The sequence below is a fragment of the Salmo salar genome, chromosome ssa01 (genome assembly GCF_905237065.1).
Source record: "Salmo salar chromosome ssa01, Ssal_v3.1, whole genome shotgun sequence".
Taxonomy (NCBI): Eukaryota; Metazoa; Chordata; class Actinopteri; order Salmoniformes; family Salmonidae; genus Salmo; species Salmo salar.
This window is the reverse complement of record NC_059442.1, coordinates 13,492,025-13,513,876: the sequence shown is the minus strand read 5'-3', so window position 1 is coordinate 13,513,876 and position 21,852 is coordinate 13,492,025. Positions and strand designations below refer to the sequence as shown.

Genomic DNA, 21,852 nt, shown 5'->3' with positions numbered 1-21,852 from the left:
CTTCCCCAGAGTCAGATGAACTTGTGGATACCATTTTTATGTCGCTATGTCCAGCATGAAGGAAGTTAAAGGTAGTTTCACAAGAAAATGTTAACTAGCATTAGCGCAATGACCGGAAGTCTATGGGTATCTGCGCTAAAGCTAGTTAGCATAGGCTCGCGAAACTACCTCTAACTTCCTTTATACCTCAATGTATAGTCAGCACATGCATACATGACTGTGATGTTTTCTGTGTTCCAAGTATGAAGACAAAGCTATCTATCTCGAGTTAAGGACAGTGCTTTATATATTCTGTAAATAGTTTCCCCAAACGGCGATAATAAATTGATACAATTGATAAAAAAATTCTAATCAATTTATTTTTTATTCTGTGCATACAATCTATACAATACAGTGGTCTTTGACTATGGTTGCAAAATTCCAGGAACTTTGAATATATTCCCTGGTTTCCCAGAAATCCTAGTTGGAAGATTCCATATTTCCTGCTTATTGTCTTCTTATTCCCAAAATCCTCCAACTGGGATTTCGGGAAAACCTGGGGATTTATTGAAAGTTCACGGAGTTTTTCAACCCTATCTTTGACATCCAATACAGCCAAGTTTCAGTGCAGCTTAGATGAACTTATAGAGAGACACATTTACTACCATACCTTTCCTTTGACAGTTAATTTGTTATAACAATATTTGAACAGAAAACAAATATACAAACAATAAATCCGCAAAGAATATTGCTATTCCTCAAGAGAAAGGAATAGAACATGAGTGTGTCATAAAGAGTGACATTAAAGGGATAGTTACATCTCAACAAGCATGTCTTGATTTGATGAAAAATTGTGTTTACATTGTTTAAAGTGAATAGCCATATCTGAGTGACCATTTAGTGCAATTGGAGCAAGCATACATGAATGTAAATCAAAGCTGAATTTCATGTAGCTCATGCATTGAAGCTTCTCTGATCAAATACCTTGACAATAACAGGTGTAAAAAGCCATTTGTATAGAATCTAATGTAATTGTGTCGAAATGTATATTAGAAACCACACCAACAGGTATGCAGATTTTATGACATACATTCAAAAACAATTGATCTAACCACTTGTTAGAGGTTGACTGCTTCCTAAATTCACATAATTTCTTATCAAATCCATTATCCTTTATAAAACACATCAATAAACAAGGTCATGATGAGTTACCTGAAGAGAACATTATCACCAGACTTTAAGTTGCAAATTAGGTATTCATTGTTTTGAAATATTCACAAAATCTATTTGACAGGTTTGTAGTCCTTTTGTGGTGTCATATTTTTTAAACGCAAATGTGGATGGGTAAGCAGCTAGACTAGGAACATCACCAGCTGGATTTGTGCAAAAGATTTCTTTCTCCTTTGAACAATACTACCTCAGAAATCTTGATACATTTCTGCTTCGTCTAATTCTTTTTGTTGTTCCTCTCCAGTGACAAAACCAATGTATGGAATTTTTTGTATCACAGAGGGACGGATTCGTGGGAGAATGGGTCTGTAATTGTGAGCTTGAGGCTATCAAGACTCAGTAGAGCCATCATACGAGCATAGAAGAAAAGAGACTTATCTTCTATGCTTTTGATAAATATGCTGTTTGTAACCTCAACTGCTTGCATCAAAGTTAGCGTAAGTGAATAAAATATGATTATTTCAGAATCGAATTTTCGGCTATAAAGAACTAGTGCTTGAACATTTGGGCTTTCGGTTAAACAGGCGGTTCAAACATACTGCAGCTGATGCTAAATAAGCAAGTATGTATGCATAAAGAAAGTTGCCGAAAGTAGATTTCCTTGCTCTCTCTGTCTCAGTAGTAGACACACGAGTACATTCAGTATATTCATGCATGATGCGTCACCTGCATTCTCCACTGGGAAATCCCACAGAGAACAAACAATGCTCAGCTGTCCTAAAAATCTAACAAAATCGGAATAAAAATCTAACCAAATCCAGAGATGCAATCACCCCACTCTCCCTCCCTGTGACCACAAAGTCAGGTTATCTGATCCGTCGCAACACTTTCCCCTTCAGGCTAAAAGGGAATGAGGAAGGTTGGCTCTGACTCTGACAAAGGCATTCCCTTAATGGCAACAACAATATTTTGGAGTTTGGATCTACAGCTCAATAGAGGATTTCGCTCCATGGTTTCAGGCGGCCATTTTGTGGGAAGAATGGTCCTCTCCCTCATGCCTGAGGTTGGCATCTAATCAGAGCTACTGTCAGAGCCATCCCTGCGCATCATGGGAGTGTGCCACTGTGCCTCTCCTCCCTCCTCTCTCTCCTTCTCTTCCTCTCGTTATCTCTCTCCAGCACTCTCTATTTTCTCTCTCTCTCTCTCTCTCTCTCTCTCTCTCTCTCAGATGTTTTCCAGGACATCACAGGGCACGTAGCCTCTCTTCTTTCCACTGGCCACTCGGATGAAGCCACTGTGTTCATCCTCACCGCTTACACAAATCTGATGAAACAGTGAAGAATGATCTCGTGATTTAGTTGCTTTTTGTACAAACCAAACACATTTTAACACATTCAATTCACAATGCACAGTGGCCCTAAAGCGTGAAGTAGCTTTAGGGTCACTGTAAGAAATATATAATTCTCCCACCAAACAACAATGACACATGTCTGTATTTGCCTGATAGTCTTTGATACAGCTGCAGAGGGGTAGTTTGAATAGTATTTGATACAGCTGCAGAGGGGTAGTTTGAATAGTCTTTGATACAGCTGCAGAGGGGTAGTGTGAATAGTCTTTGATACAGCTGCAGAGGGGTAGTTTGAATAGTATTTGATACAGCTGCAGAGGGTAGTTTGAATAGTATTAGATACAGCTGCAGAGGGGTAGTATGAATAGTATTTGATACAGCTGCAAAGGGGTAGTGTGAATAGTATTTGATTCAGCTGCAGAGGGGTAGTGTGAATAGTATTTGATTCAGCTGCAGAGGGGTAGTGTGAATAGTGTTTGATACAGCTGCAGAGGGGTAGTTTGAATAGTATTTGATACAGCTGCAGAGGGGTAGTTTGAATAGTATTAGATACAGCTGCAGAGGGGTAGTTTGAATAGTATTAGATACAGCTGCAGAGGGGTAGTTTGAATAGTCTTTGATACAGCTGCAGAGGGGTAGTATGAATAGTAATAGATACAGCTGCAAAGGGGTAGTGTGAATAGTATTTGATTCAGCTGCAGAGGGTAGTTTGAATAGTATTAGATACAGCTGCAGAGGGGTAGTATGAATAGTATTTGATACAGCTGCAAAGGGGTAGTGTGAATAGTATTTGATTCAGCTGCAGAGGGGTCGTGTGAATAGTATTTGATTCAGCTGCAGAGGGTAGTTTGAATAGTCTTTGATACAGCTGCAGAGGGTAGTTTGAATAGTATTTGATACAGCTGCAGAGGGCTAGTGTGAATAGTCTGATACAGCTGTGGAGGGGTAGTGTGAATAGTCTGATACAGCTGCAAAGGGGTAGTGTGAATAGTCTGATACAGCTGCAGAGCGGTAGTGTGAATAGTATTTGATACAGCTGCAGAGGGCTAGTGTGAATAGTCTGATACAGCTGCAGAGAGGTAGTGGGAATAGTCTGATACAGCTGCAGAGGGGTAGTGGGAATAGTCTCTGCCGATGCAGAGGGGTAGTTTGAACAGTCTTTGATACAGCTGCAGAGGGGTCGTTTGAACATTCTTCGATACAGCTGCAGAGGGGTAGTGTGAATAGTCTGATACAGCTACAGAGGGGTAGTGGGAATAGTCTGATACAGCTGCGGAGGGGTAGTGGGAATGGCTGTGTGACTGGAAACAGCGGATGTTGCTACTCATTGGGGATGGAGGCAGAGCTATGAGGTCACTGAGTCATCTTCAAAGTGTTAGGAATGGATGCATCTCCATTGGGGGTTACAAGCATGAACTCTCCTCTGAATCCTAAAATGGCCATGCAAAGCATTGTGGAAAAAGGATTTGAGACGGCAAAGCCATTTTCCATGCCAAAATGGTAATGCCATGGAAACTGCTGAGAGGGGGGGACTACCAATTGGCCAGCTCAGGTCCATCCTTTGAAGTGAATGTTCAGGGAGAGAGTCTTTGGACTGAGTGCCCAGGACTCCCATTGCCTATGGGAATTGGTGAGCGTATGAACTGTGTCTGATGTCCACTTGTATCTGGGGCTTAAACATGAACTGCAGCAAGTAAAGTTGTACATGGAAACATCTAAGGAACTAACTATACAATTCTTTAACAACAGATAATAACAATCATGTTTTCTTGTATATTAGTTCAATTGGGGATAATTGGGTACTTTTTTGTCACAAAATAGTTTGACATAATTATAGTATGATTTAAAAAAAAATGCTGTTATGGAATTTTCTGATTTTATTGGAGACATACAGATAGAGGATGACAGGAAAGATAGAGAGAGAAATATAGAGAGATGGAAAGATAGAGAGATGGAAAGAAATAGAGATATAGAGAGATAGAAATATAGAGATAGAAAGAGATAGCAAGATGGAAAGATAAGAGGGCTAGAGATAGCAAGATAGAGAGACAGAAAGATAGAGAGAGGTTGTCTCAAAAGGCAGCAGGCCAGATTCAAACCTATGCCGACACCGTAAACATGCATGCCGGAGGCCGGGCATTACCACTCAACCAGACAGGCCACAATAATCATTGTATTGTGGGTAACAGTGAGATCACATACCTGGCCCTCCTTCAGAGTGATCTGGCCTTGCTCCTTACAGCCGATGAACGTCCGGTGACACCTGAACACTCTGTCCCCAGTCTTCACCTGGTGAGCAAAGGCTGCTGGGAAGAAACCGATCCTGTCCTCGATCATGCCCTAGATCCATCATCCAGAAGAAAAATTATACACCATCACAGCTACTGGTCATACTAACATGGCAGCAGACTGGTGCAGATCCAGCGCCAGAAAGAATCCGTTGGACCGGCCTTTCATTTCCATAGGGGGGCATGTTTTTCCACAGGACCTCCTATGTGTGTACCCGCTTGAGCCTTCACAATGGGTTAATGTGTCTAATAGTAAAGCACATAGGCAGCTGGTGAGTTTCAAGTTTGGGGAAACTTACAATTTATCCTACCACTTCTACCGATCTGCTTGCCAGTCATGATCATTTTTATACACATAATTTCGTGGAACAGTTTCATTTCAATAATAACGTTTTTGTTTTTTTCTAAATTATTGTCATGTGGTTAATCATAAAAATCTGAAGTAAAATGATAAACATCTAAAAGTTCAAATTCAACTATGGCGAGAGCACCAGCCTCATATGGACCCATTGATACACTGTGATCCATTGGCGGCTAAAGAAATGACAGCATAGAACTCAGAGATAGCCTATAGGCCAATGCAGCAGTAGGCCTATAACTTCCATCGTCAACTAAGTAAAATACATGGGCATAAAGCCGACAAATACAAACAGTAGAAAATATCCTGATGAAAATTCTGATTCTTTCAATCACATTCATCTCTCTGCCTCCCTTTCTATCTGTCTTGACATGAGCTATTGCTAGTGAAGTGCAACATTGTATCAAATCATCACTTGGTCCAGCCTGAAGCTCTAGCTAGTGAACTTGCAACATTGTATCAACTAGTCTATTCTGGGCCCATGTGAGTTTCCTGCGCCAGTGAGCCCAGGACAGAAATATGTTTTTTTTATGTTTCCAATGGATATATGGGATCATGATATTTATCTCTTTCACACCGAGGCTTGGTGATTATTGAGGCCGGGGTGTTGGATAGATTTTTCACATACTGAGGAACTATCATTCGCATGTAAAAATGTTTTTTTTTTTATGTTTAAAAAAACTCAGACTTCGTTGACTTGTGCGAGGTAAAGAAAAAATTGACAGAGAGGCTCAGCTTATTAGTGGTGTACGTGGTGAGTTAAAACAATCAGAAATCAGACATTGCCAAATGGGCTCTTTCCAACAAATGCATTCTGGAGAGAGATGCACCATATTCTCCACACAAACCTCCCCTTCTTCTTGATACAACATTTTAAATTATAGTCAAAACACATGCCATGCTATTTTGGTCCAGACAGCATCAGATACATGGTCTACACATACTGAGACAAAGGGGCGCTGTTTCATTCACTTGGATGCTTTAACTGAGATTGATGAGTCTGTCTGTTGGTGCGTGTCCTGGTCAAATAAATGATCAATAACGAGGTAGGGTAGGGTTATGGAGGTAGAGTAGGGTGGGCCAGGCCCCCTAAGGCCCCCCCATAACGCCGGCCCTGGACTGGTGTAGTGTAGTGGTTTAAATGTCAGTGTTAGCTGTCTTCTACTTAAATACATACCTTCCACCAGTCATCATTGGAGTCGTCTGCCAGTACGATTCTGTCTCCAGGTCTAAATTAGAAATAAATTGCGTATTAAAAAAATCAACGTCTCTGATGCTGTAAATTAGATTTAATCTGACAATAAGAAAGACAAATCTGAAATAATGTTTCAATTATGACTCGTTGCTTCCTAGAGTCATAATGTCTCTTTAAAAAATATCCTGTCTATTGAATCAGGTCTGTGAGAGGAAAAACACTGGTTTTAGTTTGAACATGTTAAAAATGGTTGTCTATTGAGATCTTTCTATTATGAAAAAAAGATGGACGATTTTGGTTTATTAAATATATTGCCAATCGGAATATGTTTGGAATCATGCTTTTATGGTATCATCGTGGGGCAACAGGTAGCCTAGTGGCTAGAGCGTTGGACTAGTAACCGGAAGGTTGCACGATCGAATCCCCAAGCTGACAAGGTAAAAATCTGTCGTTCTGCCCCTGAACAAGGCAGTTAAACCACTGTTCCACGGCCGTCATTGAAAGTAAGAATTTGTTCTTAACTGACTTGCCTAGTGAAAAAATTACAAATAAAATCATCACGTAGCAGTAGGCTAATAACAAATTATACAGAAGAAAGTTATCACAAGGCAGGTGTCACAACATGTAATGTAAAAAGAGAGTGAAATTTCTCCACCTTTTGATGAGGGTGCCTTTAAAGTCTACAGTACAATGTGATTTATTGTGTCTGTCTGAAGTGTTGATTAGGGTCTGTAATGGGATCCTGAGACCTTGATCCTGTCTAGCTCGCCTTTCATAGGAGAAGATTTAAAACAACACTTTGAAGCAGCACCCAACTGTACAGCAGCTATTTGTGGTTTGGGAGTCATGCTGTGATGTGGGTGTGAATGAATTTCAAATGAAGTGGGGGAAGATTGAAGTCTTTCTGGGGAGCAAGGAGGAAGATCTCAGATGATTGGAGCGTCTGAGAGGAAACAGTGTAGACATTATACACGCCAGGTCCAAGGACTGGATTACTAAGGGAACGATGGAGTAAAATGGATACGTAGGGTCAAGAGAAACTCTTATTGCTTAAGGGCCCATTGCAAAATGACATTAAAAAAAGGTTGCCCTATGTGTTAATATTTACGTAGTCCAGACAATTCTCACTGGGCACAGACATGGAATAGACGTTGAATTGACGTTGGTTCAACGTAATTTAATTGAAATGACATGGAAACAACCAGTGTGTGCCCAGTGGGTTGCCAGCTTTCCACAGGTTCCAGAAAATATCACAGAGACGTTGATATTTGTCTCATTAAGCAATGAGGACCGAGTGGGTGTGGTATATGGCCAATATACCACGGCTAAGGGCTGGTCTTTTTCACGACGCAATGCGGAGTGCCTGGATACAGCCCTTAGCTGTGGTACAGTATATTGGCCATATACTACAAACCTCCGAGGTGCCTTATTGCTATTATAAACTGGTTACCAACGTAATTAGAGCAGCATAAATACATGTTTTGTCATACCCGTGGTATGATATACCAAGGCTGTCAGCAAATCAGCATTCAAGGCACGAACCACAGTTTATGATAAGCAATAATCCATCAGGTATTGTCTTTCTATCACATCATATTGTAATTGTGTCAAATCACAACCATATTTATCTAACAACATCTTTATAAGCTAATGAATCGGGTCAAATCATAACCATATTCATGTGTCGATATCTTTGTAATCGAATAAATTGATGTGGGTTTATGCCTGGCTCATGATTAAGAGATAGTCTTATGGTCGTTAAACTGAGCAAAGTACAAGCAGAAGACCACATACAGATCACAGACAATTTAATTGTCATGCATAACAAAACAGACAATGTTTATTCATGTTGTATTAGAGAATAGCACTGGCAAAGACCAGATATCTACTGAGCAGTGATTACAGCGTGCATTCAGTGACGTTTGCCTGCTTATCGAGGTAAACACAGTGTGTTCTACATTCAAGAGAAACCTAAGGTAATTGTTAACGTCATGGTTTTAACAAAGAAAATGCAGGAAATGTCCAGGCAAGGCCAAGGCCCATCAGAAACCAATCAAACCCCCCATTCTGACAGTCAGCTAGTAGGAGCGTCTGGCCCTTGTAGATAAGAGAGTTTAAACTAAGCAGTCCCATAAATCAGTCACACCATTTATGACACTGTTTTTGTAAGTATTACAAAAGTGAGACCGGTAATGTGTGACTGACTGGCCATTGGTGCCTGCTACTAGGTTAACGGACAGCTTCAGTGTGTGTAGATTTGTGCGTGTAGTTGTGTGGGTCGACTGAAGCTTATTTCCATTACAATTTGCCACCACAATTGGGGGCCAGACACAAAAATAATATCAACTTGGAGAGAAAAAGAGAATGTGTGTGTGTGTATACCACTGACCTCATCTCCAGGTCTTCACTCTCCTGGGGAGTGAATGTAAATAAAGCAACGTAGGTGTTGAGCTGAAGTGTGTCCTTCTGCAGCCATTTCCTCTCCTGCAAGGCAAAACACGCACGCACACACACACACACACACACACACACACACACACACACACACACACACACACACACACACACACACACACACACACACACACACACACACACACACACAGCAGCTGTGAGCACGATCCACAGAACAGAGTATAGACGTGCAAAGAACTACTACAGGTTTGTTGTTATTCCCTAATCAAATCACAGAGGAAATGCATTACTTCTTTCATTCCTTTTGATTATTCCTAGAATAGAATGAGCTCTTCCAATGGAAAAAGAGAGAATTGCTAAAGTCGTTCTGCCACCTGCTACTGTAAAGTTTCCACAACATTATATACATGTGTGGGAGGAAGCATCCTCTTGTTGAGTTGATCTGTTTTCATAAGCTCCCAGGAAATTAAAAGACAATAATAGCAGGGGCGGAGAGGATGTTGTTAGAGAAGTGCTAACACAATTATCGCAGACACATTCAGTAACCGTATTTGTACACACTCGCACCTTTAGGCACTTTCTACTTTTGTCACAATTAGTCGCAATGTCACAATGACCAAGAATGCCAGGCGGTGTCTGAGAAAGGCCCATAAAATTGCCAAAGACTCCAGCCACCTGAGACATGGACTGTTCTCCATGCTCCAGTTTGGCAGACGGTACCGGTGCATCAAGGCTCAGACCAACAGACTACTAAACAGCTTCTATCCCCTGGCTATAAGACTGTTAAATGGGTAATAACTACTGCTCACCCTCACACCTACGCTGCTGCTAAAATGATTATTGATTTGATTTATTACTACCACTATGCTGCTGTTCACTGATTACTGATTGCCATTACCATTAGTACCTATCTATTTTAGCCAGTTACTTGTCACTGTTACTCCTGTTTACATGTATACTGTATACAAAACATTAGGAACACCTGCTCTTTCCATGGCATAGACTGACCAGGTGAATCCAGGTGAAAGCTATGATTCATTATTGATGTCACCATAAATCCACTTCAATCAGTGTAGATGAAGGGGAGAAGACAGGTTAAAGAGGATTTTTAAGCCTTGAGATAATTGAGACATGGATTGTGTATGTGTGCTGCTGGCCCTGGGTAAAATGTTCTGCTGGCTCTGGGTGAAATGTTCTGTTGGCCCTGGGTGAAATGTTCTGCTGGCCCTGGGTGATATGTTCTGCTGGACCTGGGTGAAATGTTCTGCTGGACCTGGGTGAAATGTTCTGCTGGACCTGGGTGAAATGTTCTGCTGGACCTGGGTGAAATGTTCTGCTGGCCCTGGGTGAAATGTTCTGCTGTCTCTGGATGAAATGTTCTGCTGGCCCTGGGTGAAATGTTCTGCTGGCCCTGGGTGAAATGTTCTGCTGGCTCTGGGTGAAAATGCGGTAAGGCACAACAGAAACTTTAGGGGATCATTATGGCAGACTAACAGCTCACTGGGGACATTTCCTCCGCCCTGGGTGGTTATATTTGTCTGTATGGTGGCCATTACATTGGAAAATGTCAAAACAATGATAACTGCAGTAGGGCCAATGAGACAGAGTGAAGAGTTAAACAAGCAGCAAAAAACCCTCTAAGTTCACAAATCAGTGTAAGAAAACAATGTACACGCCATTTGATTACTTCGCAATCATTCAAGAAATGGGGACATAAAATGTCCAGGGAACAGGTCTTGTTGGTTCAAGACATGGGAACGTAAGATGTCCAGGGAACAGGTGTTGGTTAAGACAAGGGGATGTAAGATGTGCAAGGAACAGTTGTTGGTTGGTTTGGAATTTAGGACAATAAATGGGCTGTACATTTGAATAGGCCAGCTAGTAATTTGTGTCTCTCATTTCAGATAGGACAAGAGGCAACACGGGACAATCTGCTTCTGCAGCGTGTGGTTCATTCCTCTGCTCATTATCCTGTAGAGCCTGTGTCTGTGTGTCCTTGTGTTTGGGTGCCAGGCTGCTTTTATAGACCTGCCTTCAGACGAACAAACGACATCCTCCCAGCTGTGCTAAGCTCAGCCAGATAAGAGTGGTGGAAAATACCACTTTACATGTTTCAGCGAGCTGGCCAAGAGAGATCGCATAGTGTGTGCGCGCGTGGGCGCGTGTGTGCGTGGGCGCGTGTGCACGTATGTGTGTGTGTGTGTACACATTCACATGCATGTTTGCTTGTATATCTTTGTGTTTCTCTGTACTTTGTGTTTTTGGTCATTTCCAAAGTTGACATTAAGGATAAACATGTAAAATGAATGATAGAGGCAGTCTAGAAATATTACAAATATGAAACATGTTCTGGGAACATGAATACGCCATTTCTTATACAAGTATTTTTTTCATTCTACCACCGTAGAAGCCAGAGAGAGGGCAAAATAAATCTGTCTGAGATTTGCTAATCAATATTACGCTACAGGGAACAGTATGGAGTTTGCACTAGTTTTGTAACGTGTCAGGCTGCACGCAGAAAATAAATATTGCACAGACCGGAGCTGGAGATATAAACATCAGGGTTAGAGCCTATTCATATCTGTGTGTGTCAGTGACCGAGGCAAGGGTATAATTTGTCTGTAAGGGAGATACGTTTTTCTCCTAACTCCTGGGAAAGTAAGTAGTGATGGGAGTCTGGCCAATAGTAAGTAGCATGCTGATGGACACCCACACAGCAAGAACTGGCTCAGGATCAGGTCTCAGGCTGAAGGCACAGAGTATAGTACAGCCCACCAGCACGCACAGCACAGACACAGTTCTCAGAGGCTTTCAATAGAATACTGTACAATATCTCAGGACATCCTTTAGTCCAGAGCTATGATTTGCTCAGGGCCAGCCAACAGACAACAAAAGCTAATGCCTCATGTCAGTTCTCTTCCTCGCCATACACTAATTGTGACATGATGAAATCTAAGTTTAGAAGCTAGTTATTGATAGGATTTTCACACTGCTCCTCTTTTGGGTAGGTCCAAGCCCTACCCATTATAGACAATGCATGTTTCAACTTGGGATGACACCAACGTTACTAAGCCCAGAGCTCATTTGTCTCCAGAGCAGTTTGTGCTATCCTTAGACTTTATGTCAATGTGTTAGTCCGTAGGACAAATGGGCAATAGACTAAGGATAGCCGTGGGTTAAGAGACATTCTAGAGGGACATTTCTGCAGCACACACAAACAATAAGGACTGAGAAAATAATCAGTCACTGGGCTCCACTGAAGAACAATAACTTTGCATTTTCCATTTCCAGATCAGAAGTTATTATGATTTGTCATGAACAGCTCTTGCGGTGTTTACTTCTACCTGTGTTCTATGTGCCAGCAGTCTTTCTCAATGCATTTGTGTTCTGTCATGAAAGAGCGCATCGCCCAAGACAACGGAACTGTACAGTAGATGAGGTAGGCGCCTCGCAAGAGACATTATTTGTGACCTCATAAAACAGTATTAAAATTATGTTGGTGTGTTCTACTCTGTTCCGCCTGTGTAAGACAAGACAGACTGGTCATTTCTCACACCCTCAGCTGCCATACTGTACCCTTTTCTCTCTCTACTGACCCTGTTGTCTCAAAGCATCTGGGTGTTCAGGGGCGTCCTGAATGAGTTCAACACACACAGTTTCTAATTTAAAAAAGATCTGTAACTCCCTTAGCATTCCACTGATATGCTTGGGCGGGAATTAAATGAGTAACACTAATGTAATTCACAGTAGGAAAAAGTCTGTGTGGAACTTGAACTTTTCTCTCCGCTGCCCTCCTCGGAGTTACAGGGAGTCTGGTTACTATACTGTAAGTGTTTGTGTTCCTTACCGGTGAATCATCAGGTTTCCTCTCAGCTACGTGGCAATAGGGAATGGGCTCCGTCCCATTCTCAAGCGATGTGAACACTGGAAAATGTCAAAACATTCTGTAAATCACCCCAAATCAATGACAAATACTTCAATTATCAAAGACAACACTAAAGCTATCAACACTTTGACAATCATAAACAAGACAGCAAAGCTTGGTTGAATCTCAATAGCAGTGGGATTTCATCTACTGAACGTCCTGGAATAAACCAAAATATTTATTTTTATTCTGAACGTCCTGGAATAAACATAAGTATTTATTTTTACAGTACAAGCTGTGATAGAAAAGCTATTTTATAAACAAATACATCATTTCAGAAAGCCATAGAGTATTTAGATGGGATTACTAATGGGACAGATTCCCATACTGGAATCTGTCCCATATTTTCCTCTTCTTAGTGAGCACTGTCCAGATATTCAAGTAGGATTGGGGAGTAATTACAGTCTCTACATGTGGCAAGTACAGAGGAACACAGAAGAAGGTTACCCTTCCTCAATCCTCAGGGGTCAGATATTGTTTTTGTGGAGCTTCTAAAGGCATTTTAGCCTTCCCTGTAGCTCGGTTGGGTGAGCATGGTGTTTGCAACACCAGGGTTGTGGGTTCGATTCCCACGGGGGGCCAGCACAGAAAAAAAATGTATGAAATGAAATGTATGCATTCACTTCTGTGAGTCGCTCTGGATAAGAGCATCTGCTAAATGACTAAAATGTAAAATTTTAAATTTTAAATAATGTGAGGTCTACTTCAACCAGTGTCCCTTCTACAACTTCATTGTCCTGGGTCAATGCTACTGCACGCAAAAGGTCAGGGCAATAGGCGTATTACTCTTCCTCTTTGAGATCTTACAGTACATAGAACTGAGAATCCAATGCATTCAGTGAGCATCCATTACATTCAGTCGTAATCCATTACATTCAGTCGGCATCCATTACATTCAGTCGGCATCCATTACATTCAGTCGGCATCCATTACATTCAGTCGGCATCCATTACATTCAGTGAGTATCCATTACATTCAGTGAATATCCATTGCATTCTGTGAGTATCCATTACATTCAGTGAGTATCCATTACATTCAGTGAGCATCCATTACATTCAGTGAATCAACTGAAATTTAGATCAAGGATCTGGCATATAAGGTTATAGACATACCATTGAGCAGTCACTAATGTTTCATTCATAAAGTCTATGCATAACAGAAGTGCATTTCCAAGTGTCACTGATAGCTGCCTCTTAGTGACTGATGGCTGCCTCTTAGTGACTGATGGCTGCCTCTTGGTACAACGTGTACAGTACTCACCATTATCACTGTGCTTCCTGGTGAGTTCATGTCGACTGCTGTGAGCGTCGTCCTCCTCTGGAACCTGGGCTAAGTCACTAATCTGTGGGAGCAGATAGAGAGCATTACATCTTACTGACAGATTGTTGCCAGTCATTCAGATCCTACAGTAGCTAGATACCTAGACCACACACACACATTTCTGATCTTTAAAGTGATGCAGCAGAGTTTTTGTAGTAGCTAGTAGTTTTGAAGTAGCACTCACGAGTCAAAATGGGTCCCCGAAAATTGTGTACAACGTCATCCATTTCTTATGATATGTTACGTCCTTATTTAGTTTTTTTCCCCCCTTCAGTTCGTATGATATGTTACGAGTTCCAATTTGTACTTTTTCCTGCAATTCGTACCATATGACAAAGTGCTTAAGATCCTGTTAAATCTCTTTAATGTTTGTGACACATTTCCTAGAAATCGTAGAGGGTGGTCTAGATTTAGGACCACCAAAAAAACGTTGATGTTATCTTGAATTTACAAACGCTGCTCAACAGAGCACAAAAACATTGACTAATATTATGACTGGGCAACAGTTGAAGGAATCATAACAACATATGAACCCACCAAAGCAGTACTGTAGATGTTCTAAATAGTTGCCAATTATCATTGTAACCTATGCGAAAAGTGTACAATGTGTATGACAAGTTTAACATGCAACTTATGTATTATGTTGAGTGTAGAATATACAGTGTCTATTTTGTATGCAGCACTACTGTGTGTGTCTAAGACTATTTTCCCTTCGGGGACATTAAAGTTCATCCTATCTTATCCTTACCAGGGATGTACTGGTAAACAAACTAGGTGGTTGAACTGAGTTTACCCTCTGCTATCACTGATGCTAACCATTGTCCTAGTTTTTAAGCGCCGGGTACTTCTGCTTAAAAATAGCAGCTGCAGTTGGCAGGACTTCCCTGGTGGTTTTAAGACATCATTTCCAGGACTGATTCAAGCCGCAGATACAGTTTAAATTAGATTTACACAGATAAGCAGCAGAGAGTAGAGAGGTGCTCCCTTTTTCTTTTGCAATGACTGCATTGTTTATAGTTTGAGTCTTCAAGTCCTCCTCTCTGTCTAAAAGCTCAGCAGATATCTCTCCTGGAATAATTATTTCAATCCCCTCATCATCATCATCTCTTCCTGGAATAGATTTCCTTTATTGGTAATATTTACTCCACAATGGCTGTATCCAAGTACACCTTTATTGGTCATATTTACTCCACAATGGCTGTATCCAAGTACACCTTTATTGGTCATATTTACTCCACAGTGGCTGTATCTGAGTATACCTTTATTACTCCACAGTGGCTGTATCTACACCCACCAGACATGCCACCAGGGGTATTTTCACAGTCCCAAAATCCAGAAGAAATTCAAAAAGCGTAAAGTATCATATAGAGCAATTATTGCATGGAACTCCCTTCTATCTCATATTGCTCAAATTAACAGCAAACCTGGTTCCAAAAAAACAGATAAAGTAACACCTCTCCCCTAGATAGTTTGTGTGTATGTATTGATATGTAGGCAACGTGTGCCATTTTTAAATTTATCTAGTTCTGTCCTTGAGCTGTTCTTGTCTATTAATGTTCTGCATTATGTTACGTTTCATGTTTTGTGTGGACCGCACGAAGAGTAGCTGCTGCTTTCGCAACAGCTAATGGGGATCCTAATAAAATAACAAATCTGAGTACACCTTTATTGGTCATATTTACACCACAGTGGCTGTATCTGAGTTTACATTTATTGGTCATATTTACTCCACAGTGGCTGTATCTGAGTACACCGTTATTGGTCATATTTACTCCACAGTGGCTGTATCTGAGTTTACATTTATTGGTCATATTTACTCCACAGTGGCTGTATCTGAGTACACCGTTATTGGTCATATTTACACCACAGTGGCTGTATCTGAGTACACCGTTATTGGTCATATTTACTCCACAGTGGCTGTTTCTGAGTACACCTTTATTGGTCATATTTACTCCACAGTGGCTGTATCTGAGTACACCATTATTGGTCATATTTACTCCACAGTGGCTGTATCTCAGTACACTATCATTACTCAAGGCAGAGCTGGCATGCGCATACAACAACAACACCATTACTGTAGCTTTTCAATCTATACTTTGCCTTTTTGCACATTCATTGCTGTAAGTAAGAGACAGAGCTCACTTGGCCCAGACTTTAACATGAGTCTCCCGTCTATACCATTAATCCAACTGAATATGATGTATTCACATGACCCGTCATCCATGCTCCCAGGCCCCAGGTTAAAAGGAGTGATCGAACTCTAATTAATTAAGCTGGGATAACAGCAGCCATAGAACTGTGCCGGAGCACAGACACACCAACAGGTTTCCTGGGTGCCAGTGTCTCTTCTTATCTACTGCGGCCCTACATTCCGACACTCATTCACTCACAGTAGGCAAAGACGAAAGAGAAGTAAAACCAAAAAACAGAACAACATGTTATAAACACTTTGAAATCACCTGCTTAATGACCATTATATTAGTAGCCTAACCACTGGCCTGACATAGCTATTAGTTCATTTCGTTCTTAATCTCTATACGTTGCTGATGGGGTAGTTCCTTAAATGACAGTCAGGTGGTGAATTGCTAATGAGGTAGTTTCATTACAGTTTTTCTCAATCCCGTACAGGCAATTTTTCGATCTGTGTTGAAACGTATCGATAGCATAACAGCGATGATCAAATACTCAAATATATTTACTGACTCAGGTGAAGAAGCCGGATGTGGAAATTCTGGGCTGGCGTGGTTACACGTGGTCTGCGTTTGTGAAGCAGGTTGGACATAATGCCAAATTCTCTAAAACGACATTGGAGGCAGCTTATGGTAGAGAAATTAACATTCAATTCTCTGGCAACAGCTCTGGTGGACATTCCTGCAGTCAGGATGCTAATTACATACTCCCTCAAAACTTGAGACATCTGTTGCATTGTGTTGTGTGACAAAACTGCACATTTTAAAGTGGGCTTTCATTGTCTCCAGCCCAAGGTGCACCTGTATAATGATCATGCTGTTAAATCAGCTTCTTGATATGCCACACCTGTCAGTTGGATGGATTATCTTGGCAAAGAAGAAATGCTCACTAACAGGGATGTAAACATTTTAGCGAAATAAGCTTTTTGTGCGTATGGAGCTCATGAAACATGGGACCAACACTTTATATGTTGCGTTTATATTTTTGTTCAGTGTAGTTACTCATCAGCATATCAGGTATTTCTATGGTTGTGTCATAATGTTACCTCATCAGCATAGCGTCATGTCTTTGCTCATCCTTTACTATTAGCAAGCGTGCAGAATGTCATTCACCTAACTTCAGCCTATGAGCATGGCAATTCCACCACGCTTGCTGATTAACCTATGAGTTCACTCGAGCAATAATCCCTTTCCTTTCTTTCAACCAATGGGCATAAATCTAGTGTATTAGTACTTATACAGTACCAGTCAAAAGTTTGGACATTGTCGAATAATAGTGAAGACATCAAAACCATGAAATAACACATATGGAATCATGTAAAACCAAAAAAGTTTCAAACAAATGTAAATATATTTTAAAGTATATTTGAGATTCTCCAAAGTAGCCACCCTTTGCCTTGATGGCAGCTTTGTACACTATTGGCATTCTTTCAGCCAGCTTCACCTGGAATGCTTATCCAACAGTCTTGAAGGAGTTCCCACATATGCTGAGCACTTGTCGGGTGCTTTTCATTCACTCTGCGGTCCAACTCATCCCAAACCAAATAGCCCTTACACAGCCTGGAGGTGTATTGGGTCATTGTCCTGCTGAAAAACAAATGATAGTCCCACTAAGCGCAAACCAGATTTGATGGCGCATCGCTGCAGAATGCTGTAGTAGCCATGCTGGTTAAGTGTGCCTTCAATTCTAAATAAATCACTGACAGTGTCACCAGCAAAGCACCCCCACACCATCACACCTCCTCCTCCATGCTTCACAGTGGGAACCACACATGCAGAGATCATCCGTTCACCTACTCTGCATCTTACAAAGACACGGCGGTTGGAACCAAAAATCTCAAATTTGGACTCATCAGACCAAAGGACAGATTTATACCAGTCTAATGTCCATTGCTCTTGTTTCTTGGCCCAAGCCAGTCTCCTCTTCTTATTGGTGTCCTTTAGTAGTGGATTATTTGCAGGAATTCGACCATGAAGACGTGATTCACGCAGTCTCCTCTGAACAGTTGATGTTGAGATGTGTCTGTTACTTGAACACTGTGAAGTATTTATTTGGGCTCCAATCTGAGGTGCAGTTAACTCTAATGAACTTATCCTCTACAGCAGAGGTAACTCTGGGTCTTCCTTTCCTGTGGTGGTCCTCATGAGAGCCAGTTTCATCATAGTGCTTGATGGATTCTGAAACTGCACTTGAAGAAACTTTCAAAGTCCTTGAAATTTTCCAGATTGACTGACCTTCATGTCTTAAAGTAATGATGGACTGTCGTTTCTCTTTGCTTATTTGAGCTGTTCTTCCCATAATATGGACTTGGTCTTTTACCAAATAGGGCTATCTTCTGTATACCACCCTTACCTTGTCACAACACAACTGATTGGCTCAAACGCATTAAGAAGGAAAGAAAGAGGAAAGAAATTCCACAAATTAACTTTTAACAAGGCAAACCTGTTAAATGAAATGCATTACAGGTGACTACTTTGACTACCTTATGAAGCTGTTTGAGAGAATGCCAAGAGTGTGCAAAGCTGTCATCAAGGCAAAAGGTGGATACTTTGAAGAATCTCAAAAATAAAATATATTTTGATCTGTTTAACTCTTTTTTTGGTTACTACATGATTCAATACGTGTTAGTTCATAGTTTTAATGTCTTCACTATTATTATACAATGTAGAAAATAGTCAAAATAAAGAAAAACCCTTGAATGAGTAGGTGTGTCCAAACTTTTGACTGGTACTGTTTGTCACCTCAAACCTTGTGTGTCACACCTGTTGTTTTGCAGTAACAGTCTTCCAATGACCTTCCACCTGCCCACCACCAACAACAAAATTCCATATTGTATTCTGTCTCTGTTGTCATTCAGTTAAGCCTTTACTCGACTGAGCTGTAATAGATTGTGTTGTTGTTCTTACAGAATTCCTGTGGGGGGACTCGGAGCCACTGGCCCTCTTGTCCCTCTGTGCCAGAGATGTCCCAAACCGGAGAGCTTCATACACAGGGTCCACTTTACTGCCACAAGCTGGGGAGAGACAGCAGAGAAGAGAAGCTCATGTCAGTCAAAACAGCCAGACAAGGACAATCTAGTTGTGCATCAATTTACTGTAAGTGTATTGACATTTTCAAAAGCAGGCCTATATAAATCGCTTTGGCTTGTCTCACATTGCTTTCAACAATAAAATATATATTATTTAAGCAAACTTCCATTGTCTTATAAAGAATTGCTGAGTGTCTTTTCTTCTTCAGTTTTCTCCACTGTTCATGCACCTTGGTTTGTAATGACATTTCTTTATCTCTAGAGTATTGTAAGGCAAAGGGAAAGTGTGCTTACCAATAGGCATGACTTCTTTGATGCAGCCAAATTGCTCCGTTATCAGCAGTGGGGAGCTGTAGTACCTTCGAAAGCCCTTTGGCTGTGGAGGGGGAAAGAGAAGGGAGGGAGGAAGGGAGGGAAGGATGGAGGGCAGGAACATCATGGTGAGTGAGGGATCAATACATCAACAGGCAGTGCAGCACACCACTAGCAAAATACATTAGAGCCACTGCATAACCTAATTTCTCTGTTAGTTTCCACATGCACTATACTGTACTCTAGTCTGGGTTTGTTTCTGTTTACAACAACACAACATCATTGTTTGGTGAGACAACAACAAGCTGGCTAAAGCAGAGGAGACATTTTAGACACATCCCAAGCCAGAACAACTGGTTAAAAGCCATTCACCATTATAGACCTCTCTGTGATCACCACCTGCTGATCACTCTCCCTACCTCAGCCATGCTAAACAATATTAAACAAGATGTAAATAAAAAATTGCTTCATGAGGGTTGAGTGAAGATGTGCATCTGGAACAGGATCAGATTAGTCCAGTAGGGTAAGCAGAAATACATTGGTGGGTGGGCCTGCAGAAATGTGGGTGGGCCCAAAATAATATATGTTTTAAAGCAAATTTTCTGCTATTCTACACATTTTTGCCATGAGGCTGAAATAAAATGCTGCAATTTTAAACCTAACTAAAGCTAGAACATACAGTCCCTTCAAAAAGTAGGTTACAGCCTTATTCTAAAATGTATTTTAAAAAAAATCATAATCAATCTACACACAAAACCCCATACTGACAAAGCAAAAACAGGATTTTTTAAAATGTTGCTAATTCACACAAAAAAACTGGATATATCACATATACATAAGTACTCAGACTCTTTACTCAGAACTTTGTTGAAGCACCTTCGGCAGCGATTACAGCCTCAAGTCTTCTTGGGTATGATGCTACAAGCTTGGCACACCTGTATTTCAGGAGTTTCTCCCATTCTTCTCTGCAGATCCTTTCAGGCTCTGTCAGGTTGGATGGGGAGCATTGCTGCACAGCTATTTTCAGGTCTCTCCAGAGATGTTCAATCGGGTTCAAGTTCGGGATCTGGCTGGGCCACTAAAGGACATACAAAGACTTGTCCTGAAGCAACTCCTGCATTGTCTTGGCTGTGTGCTTGGGATCGTTGTCTTGTTGGAATGTGAACCTTCGCCCCAGTCTGAGGTCCTGAGTGCTCTGGAGAAAGTTTTCATCAAGGATCTCTCTGTATTTTGCTCCGTTCATCTTTTCCTCGATCCTGGCTGGTCTCCCAGTTCCTGCCGCGGAAAAACATCCCCACAGCATGATGCTGCCACCACCATGCTTCACCGTAGGGATGGTGGCAGGTTTCCTCCAGAAGTGACACTTGGCATTCAGGCCAAAGGGCTGAATCTTGGTTTCATCAGACCAGAGAATGTTGTTTCTCATGGTCTGTGAGTCTTTAGGGGCCTTCTGGCAAACTCCAAGCAGACTGTCATGTGCCTTTTACAGAGGAGTGGCTTCTGTCTGGCCACTCTACCAGAAAGGCCTGATTGGTGGAGTGCTGTAGAGATGGTTGTCCTTCTGGAAGGTTCTCCCATCTCCACAGCGGAACTCTAGAGCTCTGTCAGAGTGACCATCGGGTTCTTGGTCACCTCCCTCACCAAGGCCCTTCTCCCTCGATTGCTCAGTTTGGCTGGGCGGCCAGCTCTAGGAAGAGTCTTGGAGGTTCCAAACCTTCAATGGTGCAGAAATATTTTGGTACCCTTCCACAGATCTGTGCCTCGACGCAATCCTGTCTCGGAGCTCTACAGACAATTCCCCTCGAACCTCATGGTTTTGTTTTTGCCCTGACTTGCACTGTCAACTGTGGGACCTTATATAGACAGGTGTGTGCCTTTCCAAATCATGTCCAATCAATTGAATTTACCACAGGTGGACTCCAATCAAGTTTTAGAAACAGCTCAAGGATGATCAATGGAAGCAGGACGCACCTGAGCTCAATTTCGAGTCTCATAGCAAAGGGTCTGAATACTTATGTAAATAAGGTATTTCTGTTTTTTATTTTTAATACATTTGCTAAAATGTCTAAAAACCTGTTTTTGCTTTGTCATTATGGGGTATTGTGTGTAGATTGCTGAGGATTTTTATTTATTTCATACATTTTAGAATAAGGCTGTAACGTAACAAAATGTGGAAAAAGTCAAGTGAATACTTTCCAAAGGCACTGTAGATGATAGACTTCTAGAGGAGTGTGTTTGTTTGCACTTGGTATGTGAGGAATGGGATGGATCATAACAGCAAAGGGACTGGTACACATCCTGTTAATGACTCTGGGACTGTATTC

The 21,852-nt window shown here is 41.3% G+C and overlaps 1 protein-coding gene across 4 annotated transcripts in view; it reads right to left on the bottom strand.

Moving 5' to 3' along the window:
• Positions 1–337: 337 nt before the first annotated feature.
• The window catches only part of stac (SH3 and cysteine rich domain), a 45,305-nt gene continuing 23,790 nt past the window's right edge, over positions 338–21,852 (bottom strand). For all 4 annotated transcript variants that reach the window (XM_014129521.2, XM_014129365.2, XM_014129589.2 and 1 more), the window contains 8 exons: positions 19,511–19,592; positions 19,095–19,201; positions 13,939–14,020; positions 12,601–12,677; positions 8,728–8,822; positions 6,321–6,372; positions 4,700–4,837; positions 338–2,472 (listed from right to left, as the gene is read on the bottom strand). In XM_014129521.2, the coding sequence (XP_013984996.1) occupies positions 2,374–2,472; positions 4,700–4,837; positions 6,321–6,372; positions 8,728–8,822; positions 12,601–12,677; positions 13,939–14,020; positions 19,095–19,201; positions 19,511–19,592 (732 nt within the window). In that variant the 3' untranslated portion in view covers positions 338–2,373. The remainder of the gene's footprint in view (positions 2,473–4,699; positions 4,838–6,320; positions 6,373–8,727; positions 8,823–12,600; positions 12,678–13,938; positions 14,021–19,094; positions 19,202–19,510; positions 19,593–21,852) is intronic.